Below are 12,574 nucleotides of genomic sequence, written 5' to 3'. Positions count from 1 at the left end.
TTTTCCTTTCCGACACTGACGATCAGCATCCAAATCCGCACCAGCAAGGGGAAGAGAAAATTGTTCCCTCTTCTGAAGCTGCTGTGGTCATCAATAGCAGTGTTGGTGTTGTCAGCAACAGCAATAACAGCAGCAGTAGCAGCAACAACAACAACAACAACAACGATAATATAGTGCCATCTTCAAATGGTCTTCTGCTCGAGTCAGATATGATGACCGCTACTGTTGTACCAATGGATTCTTTGGCGAAAGTTGATCAAATTGAACAAGACACGCGACCGTTGCCACCAAACTGGGAAATGGCTTACACGGATGCAGGCGAGCCATATTTCATCGAGTGGGATTTCTACTCTTACTTCTTATTCACTTCACTTTCATCGTTTGTAATTCTTTTTGTCCTTTTCAGTCACAATACTGGAACTACTCATTGGACTGATCCAAGATCATCCGATACAACTGACGAACAGCAACAACAGTCGTTCGGTGCATCATCGTCCAGTGAGTATATTTTTTTCTTTTCTTCTTCTTTTTGCCTTGTTTCCATTTTTCATTTCTCTTCTCTCAGATGTCGAATTGTTACCTTACGGTTGGGAACGGGTAGAAGATCCACAATACGGCATCTATTACGTCGAGTAAGCTTTATTTATTGCTTTTTTCTTTCTTTTTGTTCTATTCTTTGTCATATTTCCATTTTTCAGTCATATCAACAAGAAAACTCAGTACGACAAGCCTGAGCTAACAGCCGACGACGCGGCTGCTGAAGGTAGCTTTTTTGCTGAAAATGACAATTTTATTTCAAATATACGTTGTGATGTGTGTACGCGTGTGTGATTTTAGCAGCTCAACGTCAGTATAGCATTTTGGTTAATGGTGATTTGTACAGCAACAACAACAACAACAACACTAGTAGCAGCAGCAGAAGATTCAGCGCCATCAATGCCACTGCAAATTGCAGTGCTGTTGATGTTGTTGGTCAATCAACGGCGGTGGGATTGGAGAGTATGCTATTCTATTTTATTTTATTTTATTTGCATGAAAAATGCTCATCTGTATTTAATTCAATCAACCGACAGGTCCGCACAAGTTGCTGTTCACGCGCAATCCGAACGAACTTCGTGGCGAACTGATCACCGTCACGTTGGTCAAAGGTCCCAAGGGTCTGGGCTTCACGTTGGTCGGCAATGATGTCTGTTCATCTGACGAGGAATTTTTGCAAATCAAGAACGTCCTCCCAGGCGGACCGGCCTACCGAAATGGTCGACTGCGGATGGGCGACATTTTGGTCCACGTGAACGAGATCTGCGTGCTGGGCTACACCCAGGACGAGGTGATTCGAGTGTTCCAGACGATCGCCGTTGGCCAACAGGTGGAGTTGCAAGTGTGCCGCGGTTATCCGCTGCTTTTCGACCCGTCCGACCCTGCCAACGACTTCGTCACCCAAGATGCGTACAGTTCAGTATCCGGCTCGGACCATTCGGTCGCCGCCAGTGCGGATCTGGCCGTGCGCGTGTTCAACACCGAAGTGCGCATTGTCAAAGGGAGCATGGGATTCGGTTTCACCATTGCTGACAGCCCGTTTGGTCAGAAGGTGAAGAAAATTTTGGACCGGCCCCGGTGCCAGGGCCTGGCCGAAGGCGACATCCTGTGCGAAGTGAACGGCAACAACGTCCGTACGATGAATCACACGGAAATTGTCGACGTTCTCCGAGACTGTCCCGTCGGGCGTTTGACCACAATTGTCGTGCAACGCTTGCTAGGTGAGCAGATGCTTCTTTTTTCTTTTGTCATTTCAAAGCAGTTGTTTATTTCATTTTTCACTTGTATACAGGAATGGACACCGAGAACAACAAGGACGATACCTTGCGTCCAAAACAGCCGGTATGTATGTTTGTTTGTTGTGTATAATTGTATTTGGGATTGTTGTTGATTTTCTCAGTTGCACTGCTTGCTAATCGAAAGCCTAATAGTCGGTTTGTGTATTTTTTTTCTCTTTTGAAGCAACAGCAGCTGGTGTTGTTGCTTGATAAAAAACAAACTGACCAATTTAACATGGTCTGGTTCTCTTGTATATGTAGAGACAGTGCTCTCCTCTCAATCGGTTGTGTTGCTGCAAGCAAGCAATCGCTGTCAAAATGTCAAGAGGAATGAAATGTTTTTTTCATCTTTTTCCTCCATGTCATTTATATATAGTTCAGCCACTATTGTGTATGTGTGTGTTGAAAATGATAAATAAATAACCTTGGACTGAATTTTATTTATTTATTTATTTTCTCTCCCTCTTTTTTAGCCAGCCGTGCCGGCAAAACCAACCAACAGGATTGTGAACGGCGGCGAACTCGGTCGCCCGGTAAGCTTGCACGTGGACGGTCATTCTGGTGGTACAGGTGAGTGAGGATGGGATTTTTTTTTCAAATTATTATTAATATTATTATTATATTCGAAACAAATATGATCTTATTTTTCTGTCACGTGTTGTGCACTTCAGAGTACAACAACTTGCGCCGGTCGAAGACTCCAACTAGTGAAACGACGCGCTCTGCCCAAGATCGACACTCGATGATGCCTGAACTGAGGCCGAGGTCCAAAACCCCCGGACCAGCTTTCAACCCTGGCAGGAATATGCCTAAGGCTGGCGGCACGTTGAATGGTTACTTGAAAAATGGTCACGATTCGTGCCGTAACAATCCTGTTTACGAAAATTTTGTTCGCGTGCAGCAGAAGCAGCAGCAGCAGATCAGTAGCAACAACACCAACACCACCACCACCAGACCAATGTCGGCTGTGGATTTTCGAAACGGTCGTGTGAAAACACCGTCTTCGAGTTATTTCGCCTCGGCCACACCCAACTACGTGCCGGCGGCCGTGTACACGGGCCGGTATACGACGAGGTCGGCGGTGCCGTTGAGCACGTCGGGCTTTTTCCACGACGTCGCCGGCTTGGAAAATCAAGAAGCCGCCGCCTACGAGCACGTGACGGTCAATTTGCTCAGACAAGCTGCCGGGTTCGGCTTCCGTCTGTGCGGCGGCACCGAAGAGAATTCCCAAGTTCGCGTTGGTCAACTGGTGGCCGACGGAGCCGCTTTCCAAGACGGTCGTCTTCAGCTCGACGACGAAATTGTCCAAATCGACGGTCACGACATGCTCGGCTCCAGCCACCAGCGGGCCGTTCAACTGATGAACAACGCCTCCAAAAATGGCCACGTCAAGCTGGTGGTACGTCGTCGTCGTCGCAAGCAAGCTTCCTCTGGTAGCGCGGTTGTTCACTGATCAATTTTGATTATTAATCAATTATTTATTCATTCTTCGATAGAAATGTCACGATCCATTTCCATGCCACTGGCGTCGTGTAGTCGTCGATACCCGTTCGATGTGACCATCGCTAGGAAGGAGAACGAAGGCTTTGGTTTTGTCATCATTTCATCCGTGAATCGTGCCGGATCAGCTATAGGTATTGTTATTATTGATCATTTTATATCTCTGACTTTGATTCAATTCTCTCAGCATTATCCGTTCATCTTCTCTATTGTATTTTCAATTGTGTCTAGATGAAATTTATTCACATAATATTACAGTAGAAGTAGTAGTAGTAAATGGAACATTTTTCCAACCGTTACTTACTGATTGTCAAGTACAACAACAATTAATTGTATTACAAACGTAAAACTACTCTTTTATGCAAATTTATTTATTCATTTCTTTTTTTTTCCTTCGACAGACAATCTTTGAGCATTTTTCAGATCCATTTCGTCAGCTTAAACGCTTAGCTCCTTCTCGCCCTCAACCTATTGTTGGTAACTTGAATGTTGTTGCTATATTTGGATTGTCTTTTTCTTTTGTGCCTCTCTGTGTGTGTGGGTGTGGGTGTCTGTGTGATAAAATTTTTGTTTGACAGTGATTATATGGTCTTGTTTGTACTTTTAATTTTTCTTCTTTTTTTTAAATTATTAAACTATATTTCTACAGCTTCTTGAATTATCAAATTATTTTATTTATTATTTTCTTTTTCTTTTTAGGACGTATCATCAATGGAAGCCCGGCAGCACGATGCGGTCATCTTCGAGTTGGTGATCGAATTGTTGCCGTCAATGGCATCAGCATTCTGAACATGCCACACGGTGACATTGTCAATTTGATCAAAGATTCCGGGTACGTTGTAACGCTGAGTGTTGGATCACCAGATGCTGAAAGTGAGTTGAAAGTGACGTTCTGTTTTGCAAGTTGGAAAATTGTGGAACAAATTAAAACTTTAAAATTTTTCAGTAGATGCGCCTTCTTCTAATTATGATCGGACAGCCAATGGGACAATGGTTGGCGTGAGATTGCCGTCAAATTCTCCCACAAAATCTACTCCTAAACGGGTGAGTAGTGTTGCGTTGTTGTGCTATTGCTGATTTGACGTTGTGCATTTTTTATTTTTTCCATCATCATATCATATCATATCATACGCTTGCTTCCTCTTTGTTGTGCTGTTTATTATTCCATTTGCCAATTTCGCTCATTTGTACTTTTTTCCACGCGCATATGCTAAACTAAATATACAATATAACCAAGTTTCCGTTGGGATGTGGGATGATTGATCCGCGGTGATTTATTTATCCCGGTGTGTGTAAATTGGGTTGAAAAGAACAATTTTGAAACAGAAAATGCTTTGCGTACATACATCATCCGGTGCATAGAAATGTTCAATGTTGTGGCGGTTTTTCCTTTTTTTTCTCTGTATTTGCTTACATATATATTTGACTGGATTATTTGTTGTCAGCACAGCCGAGAGCAATTTGGTATTTTCAGTTTAGCAGTATAGAGTCTGTTTTGAGCGAACTTAACCGAGCTTCTCCTCCAATCTGCGAGTCGTTGGAGTACGATTGTATTGTTGTATCTGAACCGCCGACTCCTGCACGGTAAATAGTATATAAATTCGAATTGCGATAATATGGTTGCTGATGATGCTGTTCATTTTGGAAAAACCCATTGTTTTTTGCATGTCAAATATGTGTTTTGTTTCATTTTGTTAATCACAACAGGGTTCGATGGAACTCAGTTGATGGAGGTGAACAACCATCGACGTCTGATTTCTCTTTCATCACGCGTCTTTTGCTTAAGGTAATTTTTTTCGCGTTGTGTTAAAAAACCTTTCTAATTAATTAATTATTACCACTAAAAATAGTAAAACAAACAAATAAACAAAATCATCCAACGTTTACTAGCTCTAGTTATACTACTCTGCGCATCACAACAGTCTTCTTCGGCACTGTTGTTCTTCTTCACTACTTCAACTGCAATCTACACGCAGTGTGAATGAATGGATTTATGCAAAAAGTATTCAGGGTTCAAAAAGTGGACTAGAAGCAAATTATATGAGCTTAATTTCAGCTGAATTTTATTGATCTTTATACTCTGTTTCAATATGCTTGTTTGCTTGTTCGTTTGTTTATTATTTTGAATATTATAGCTTATTGAAGATGAAGAGTATTTTGCCGTTGAATTGCAACGTGGAGCCAAAGGATTTGGTTTTTCCATTCGTGGAGGTCGTGAATTTTCCAACATGCCGTTGTTTGTTTTAAGAATTGCCGAAGGTGGACCGGCAGATTTGGATCATCGTTTGCAGGTGCTGCGTGTGTTGTTTGTTGTGTATTGCTTTCACTTACTATAATAATCATAATTATTATTTGGGGCATAAGGATAGGGTTTAATTTTTGAAAAAATGTGCTGTTCGTTGTTCTTTTAAAAAATATTTTTCTTTCTGTTTCAGGTAGGGGATCAGTTGTTGGAAATTAACGGCGTCACCACTGCAAACATGACTCATGCTGAAGCGATTGAATTGATCAAAAGGGAATCATCAGTGCGACTTCTTGTACGTCGACTAGCTAACGTTCCAGGTAAGCTTTATTTTTCTGTTTGTTTGTTGAGAAGCTCTAAAAGAATTTTTTTAAGCTCAAGCGCACGATGGCATTTCAAACATCGGCTACAGTGTACCGTGTACGATGAAAAATATGACCAACGGAAACAGTTTGAACATTCTTCCGGCAGGATCCACGTGGGTTCGCAACGCGTAGCGCCGAATTTCCACTTTTCTAATCCACACTCGTTCTATAAATCCATCTACAATTGACAATTCTATTTGTCTACTGTTCAGTATTTATTATTTTCTTGAAGGGGTGCTCCACTACTTATATACTTATTAATTATGATTTTCCTACGAAAACTGTTATTTGTTTGTTTCTTCGCGTCCAACCGTTTCTCCTCATTTGTTTGTCACTGGATGTTTTTGTTATTGTTTCAGTTTATTTTACAAATATGTTTTTTTTCTTTTACATACTTATTAATATGCATTTTACTTTATTGCAAGCAAAAAAGCCACAGTTCATGTTCACTGCATTCACCGATCGGTCGGTCGTCTGCGTTAACTGCAATACCAATATGACTCATAATCATAACATACTTTCACATCAGACATACAACAAATTCGTTGTTATTATTTTGCCTGCGTGTGTCGCTGTTGATTTTTAGGGTTGTTTCACTTCTCTTTTTTCCAAAAATCATTTGCACTGATTTTGAAAAGCTGAAATTTCCTTTTTTATTTTACCTTATAGGCATTCTTTTCTCTTCAAGCTTCCGCGTGTATATATTCATGTTTTTTTTGAAGCGTTCGTAAAATAAATGAAGAATAAATTTGTTTGTTTTTGGCGATTTGCTGACCGTTCCGGTGAACGAACAATGGCGAAAACAAGCATCATTGAAAATGAAGCCACGAAAGAGTACGTACGTACGTACAAATTTGCATTATTTGATTTCCATGAACTTGACCTACTTTTCAAAATGTTATCTTCATAGTAATTAATGTGAAGATCATCAGTCAAGAAATACGATGAAGTCACCTCTTCAATATCACCGATAGTTAAGCGGTAAGTCGTCTTTACAGTTGTACTAACGTTTTTTCTATGTATCACTACAGACTATTTTAGTTGCAAATTAATGGATTTCAGTTTCGCTGACTAACCTTCAGATGAGCTTCACTGTCTGCATGCATAATAACTATTATATAATCATCTATCTACACTAATGAGCATCTCCTTGCGATACGTAGGAACTTAGTTCAAATCTCATTTTGGAAATTAGCATTTATGTAAGAAATATTGTGTGTTCCAATGAACGTTTAATCTGAAAATCATAAATTTTATTGTACGCTACTACTAAACTGTTATCACTCGTTGCAATAGCTCATATAAAACGTCTGAAGTACATGCAGCCTGTATTAAACAAATAGAAATCAAGTACAAATTTTATCTTATTCTGTTATTACTAAGAGCATCCTTATTGTGGAAACGATTTGCTGCGTCGAAGTGAATTTTAATCAAAGCCACTTCTATGCGTGACTATCAAACGCATACATTTTTTTATCCTTACCATTAACATCGAAATTTGGTAGCTCATTTAAAGCAAAATCTCAAAAACTACGCTACTAGGAATTGTGTGGAAAATGTGGTAATAGATTTTGCATTTTTTTGATTTATCTATATCAATTGTTTGAAGGATTTTCGTATAGAAATCAAAATTTCATGGACTAAATAGGCTACTCTGTTTTCAGGGCAGAACAAAGTTGTTTAGCAATATTTGCATTTTCTTTCCAAAATAGATACATATGGATAAACTAAATTGTTTTGCGAAGTTGCATGGAAAACAGCCTCGAGCTTAATACGTGTGGCTTTTAAAGTTGGCACCATTGCCTATGTTAATACACAGAAAATTCTCAAATCTGACATTTTCTTTAAATGCAACCTTCATGCGCGCAATTCAGAAAATGGAACACCTTTGGTATTTCAGTGAAAGAATCATCCAAAACTTTATGCTTTGCACAATATTTCTTGCATTTTAGCGATCGAATTTAACATCATTTTAAAACACTTTAATTTGATGGAAGTTGCTTCAAATCAGCAGGAAATGGACATAGAGCATCTGATATACTAACTCTATATTAATTCATCCCTTTATAATGCACTATTGATATCAATATTTAACGATTTTTCGCTTTCTCATTGATTAACACCTGTTTGTACTGTCGCATGCTTTCCGTATCTTTTATTTGTTAATAAACAGTCATATTACTAATTACTGTGCTGTACATCATTTTCATTATTCAACTAACTTCTCAGTGATATTAAACTTATGGTTCTATGAATGTATTTTTTCTTTACAACACTCCCTGAATACCGCTAATGAAAATGAACTGTAAATGCAGTCATCGTAAATCGTTGATTTTTCGAAAAATTTGATGAAATAACTCGTTAGCGATTGTGATATTTACAGATAAAAGCAACCCCACGTTGGATTGAAATTGCATTTACATATTATTATTTTGACTAATTCTTATTTCTGTAGTGTATTCAATCAATGAAATAACGTTAACAAAAATTTGAAACTTTTTGTATGCTGTAATATGGAAACGAAATTCAGGAACAAATGTTGTTTAAGCAAGAACTTGTTTTTGTACAAAATATTGTGGATTTCTTGATAAACTTTAGCAAAATCGTTTTCTACTAATATCTTTTCAACTTTTTTATTTTATTTCTTTTCCTTTCTTCATCATTAAAATTGTATTTTAATTTCAATTTTTCTACAATATCTCAAGAAGTACGGAATCAACCAACGTGGGAACAACCTCATTGTTGTTTTTTAATTTTTTCATACATTCCGACACTATTTTTGGAAAAAAATAGGATTTTCGAAAATTTCGAAATTTTGTGGGCTATAGACTTTGCTGTTTTCACGTTTTTAGGGAAAAATATTTTTTTGAAATTTTGAATTCTTTTGATGAATATAGTTATATATCGATAAATTGGAGAGTTCTGCAAAGTCTGATTGAACACATTTCTATATTTCTGAAATAAACTGTTTTTAAATTTGGCAGTTTGTTTAACTTGATTGATAGAATATTTACGCAACCGTAACTTTGTTGATATATACCCAATTAGCGTGAAATTTAATAAGTGAGCATTTTGCACTTTGCTTTAAAAATGATTAGCCTGTTTCAATATTTTTTTTCGTATTGTTCAATCCATTATATTTGAAGCAATAAAGCTGACTTTCTTTGACAACTATATTAATCATTTTTCAAATACAAATGTATAATGCTATTTATGTTTTCAGAAATATTCAACTAGTATTATGCTGTAATCAGAGCATGAAAGTGAAGCGATTTAGCGATTTTTCTGTATGTCGCATTTCGTTTTGTTAAAGGGGATATTTCACCTTTCACTTACTTGCTGCATTTCTTTATCACAAGCATGTATAGAATTTAAAATTTCCTTGTATTCTTTCTTGTTGATAATTTTAGCAAATCGTATTTGTTTTTGTAATTGTGTTGTTTGTATCAATCGTTTATTTGTCACTTCTTCTAATTATATTTATTATTATGGTATTTTCAGTAATCGTGGCTCCTATTAATGGATTGAAGCTGAACATTATTTCTATACTAACTTTTCCTGAAATATATTATTAATTTTATTCAACACGTGTATTTTACTGATATTATATTTTATAAGTTGATTTTAGATAAAAACTGCTCATTATACTTCGAATATTGATTGTAAGGAAAACATGTAATACAATGTACTGCATGACAATACACTTTCACCCAGCTAAATTCTGTTAATTTAGAAGTTTTTACAGATTATGTTAGAAATATTTAGTCTTTCAGCTTTTCATAATATTTCAGTGAAAGAAATTTGCATCGTAAGGAAATTTTACGTTATATTATGTATTTAAATAAAAAGCAAATGACGTTCGTCATTTAATAAAATTGTTCATCATATGCACGCTGCTACGCTATTAGTGATATAAAATTAGCCTGTTCTTACCAGAGGCAAAGTAGTTTTCTATTTGCATAATTTACTTACTATCAAACACCACTTCAGAGCATTTTTATTATGTTCAGTTATTCAGTGCTGTGCGACGGCTAGAGGCACGTGTTCAACTATAATTCTACACTTCATTACCATCTTTGAATTATGCTTGATGTTACGTTGCCTTTACTTTTCTATGAATGCTATTTGGTTGACGTTTAATTATGGTGAAAGAACACTAATCAACATCTGTATTAGTATTATTATTATTCCCTTTCAGATGCTTTATAGAAACGTGTACCAATATTTGTTTTCATGTTGAGATGACCACAATAATATTATTCACTTTCAGGATGGTCATGATTTGGAAACAAATGCAACAAAAGAGTGGCATGTGCGAAATATAATTCCACTTTTGAAAGTCATGTATTTTAAAAAGGTAAGTGATGTTTGAGAATGTATGCTGATACTTTTGTGATATATGCTATTCGCATAACTTGACAAGCATAATAAATGTGAAATTAATAATAATAATAATAATAATAATAATAATAATAATAATAATAATAATAATAATAATAATAATAATAATAATAATAATAATAATAGTACTAATAATACGGATAACTGAAGGCAGCAATGGTTTTTCACCAAACGTATGCACTCACGTACATATATGTTAGCTTCCTTTTAGTTTTCACTTTAAAAAAAATATCTCTGTTAAATTTAAAATTTATTTGGACCTGCTGACAAAGTAGATTGATGCGCCAGTTTAACATAATAAATAAGAACACACTCGCATTCAATTTTCTGTACTCTTACATTCACATTCCACAACTACAACCTTATTTCATTTTCATTCAAAAATTTTCCCCATTTTATCAATTTCTCATTTTCACTTTGTTATTTGTCTTTTCAATAATTTGTCTGCCACAAATTTACCAATGTCACAATATTTTCATTACTATTATTATTATTATTTTGCTGACAGACAAGTTGCAACGATTTGTTTCTCTTATAATAATAAAAAAGCTGAAAAAATCAATATTAACAGTGAGTAATATTTAAAAAAGGCAAATGCGTGGCTACTGGCTTAAAATAGCGAAACAGGATAAATAACTGTATATAGCAGCAGCAGGGAAACTAACCACAACAAGAAAGCATGCATAAAAATAAAACTGATTAGCATATTGATGCCTGTGAGCATTGTAAATTAAATTGTACGGTTCTGCTACATTTTGGAATATATAACACCCTTTTTCAAAAGCAACCCCAAAATATTATCGTTAATATTCGAAAGTTCTATCGCATATCTTGTTGTTTGTGTGATTTTGCATCAACGGTCGCGGAGATTGTTTACTGAGCATAACAGACATTATTTGCACAGCGTGTTAAGCACATGTTTCATGCAAATTTTTATTTGCGAAAAGAAAACGAAATATTAATCATAATATATAACTTATCGATGTGCATGTTGCGTATACTTTGATTCTACAAAAATTTATGAATTGAATCATCTTGTGAGGTTGACTTGAAATATTTATAGGTGAATGGTTTCCAGCAACATTAGAATGGAAGATGTTCTCAAAGGACGTCTGACAAGCGTCATCATTTTTATTCAAAATGGTGAATCACGTTACACACCTCTTCAAAATAGTTTCTCCAAATGGTGAAAAGGTAATTATTTTGAAGTTACATATTTAAATTGATTAACATCATAATATTGCTGAAAGTAGATACTGAATCTATAATAGCCCGACATAACTAGATAATGCTTTATCAAGAAGACCTATATTTTGTTATAAATTTCATGATTACGTTTAGCAGCAGTGTATTAAAGTATTAAACTGTTCAAAAGGAAAATAATAAACATATTATAAACGAATTATTGCTGAAAATAAAATATCAGAATATAAGCACTTTCATGAAATTGTCAGTAGAGACGGCAAGCTGCTCATATTCTACCGCAGGTTGATGTTGTAATTCATGTACACTGGCAATAGAGTATAAAGCTAGGAGGGTAGAAACTCTAGCACTTACCACCCAATTTACCCAACATCACTTTTTANTGACGAAGTTTACTAGGANGGAANTTGGTGCCGTCAGGTCTCACCCATGTTTTATTAAATTTGAGTCAAGTGAATTCTATCAAAATAATCCTTCTTCGATATCTGAATTTTCAGTTCCAATAAACCTTTTGCTATTTTTTGGTAAAAATTGATGATGTTTTTCTCAAATCGGTTTGCAGAAGTATTTTTTCATTGGAAATCATGATAAAATGAAATGTTCCATTAGTGCACGATGNTAAAGTTTGAGAGGGCTAAAATCCTATAAATTTTTAAATAATTNAGCTTCNTGTATTGTGTCGNNTTGTATATATGATACACAATGTTGACTGGTTTGACCACTCTTTTTAAAATGANCAACCGTGATANCACAATTAAAATTATCAATTTCCATTATTTTTTGCCGNTTTTTGNTAAANTGTTATGTTTTGCCATTCCCTTCTTGTTTTTTAGGNCATTTCATTTTTNNCTTCTTTTCAAAGGGTGGTTGAATCAAANGTCTGAATTGAAATGGTTCACTAAACAATCCCAGTTCCCCTTTTAAATTTAATGAATAAATTTTTTCTCGGAACACTGGCAAAGTTATTATCATCATGGCTAGGTACCAGCTCCTTTTAACTGAATGGACACCAATTTTATAACTTCCTTTTTTTACCGCCCATAAATATT

At 35.9% G+C, this 12,574-nt stretch overlaps 1 protein-coding gene across 1 annotated transcript; it reads left to right on the top strand.

Moving 5' to 3' along the window:
* The first annotated feature begins 209 nt into the window (after positions 1-209).
* Positions 210-10,896, top strand: Tsp_06009 (putative PDZ domain protein). Its single transcript, XM_003380218.1, has 17 exons — positions 210-498; positions 566-632; positions 699-763; positions 1,074-1,878; positions 2,823-3,247; positions 4,014-4,187; positions 4,261-4,358; positions 4,789-4,898; positions 5,022-5,100; positions 5,450-5,605; positions 5,750-5,876; positions 6,281-6,485; positions 6,846-6,902; positions 9,145-9,208; positions 9,332-9,412; positions 10,192-10,278; positions 10,894-10,896. The coding sequence occupies exons 1-17, from the start codon at positions 210-212 to the stop codon at positions 10,894-10,896; spliced, it is 2,892 nt and encodes a 963-aa protein (XP_003380266.1).
* Positions 10,897-12,574: the final 1,678 nt, after the last annotated feature.

Source organism: Trichinella spiralis (assembly GCF_000181795.1).
Source record: "Trichinella spiralis strain ISS 195 chromosome Unknown Scfld2, whole genome shotgun sequence".
Taxonomy (NCBI): Eukaryota; Metazoa; Nematoda; class Enoplea; order Trichinellida; family Trichinellidae; genus Trichinella; species Trichinella spiralis.
This window is presented reverse-complemented; position numbering and strand designations above follow the sequence as displayed.

Bases quoted from the DNA above. Each gene is read 5' to 3' on its own strand.
- Tsp_06009 (XM_003380218.1), top strand. From the start codon at position 210: ATGATGACCGCTACTGTTGTACCAATGGATTCTTTGGCGAAAGTTGAT. The intron at 499-565 runs GTGAGTATATTT...CTCTTCTCTCAG, and splicing joins GTTCGGTGCATCATCGTCCA to ATGTCGAATTGTTACCTTAC. The intron at 4,359-4,788 runs GTGAGTAGTGTT...TGGTATTTTCAG, and splicing joins CAAAATCTACTCCTAAACGG to TTTAGCAGTATAGAGTCTGT.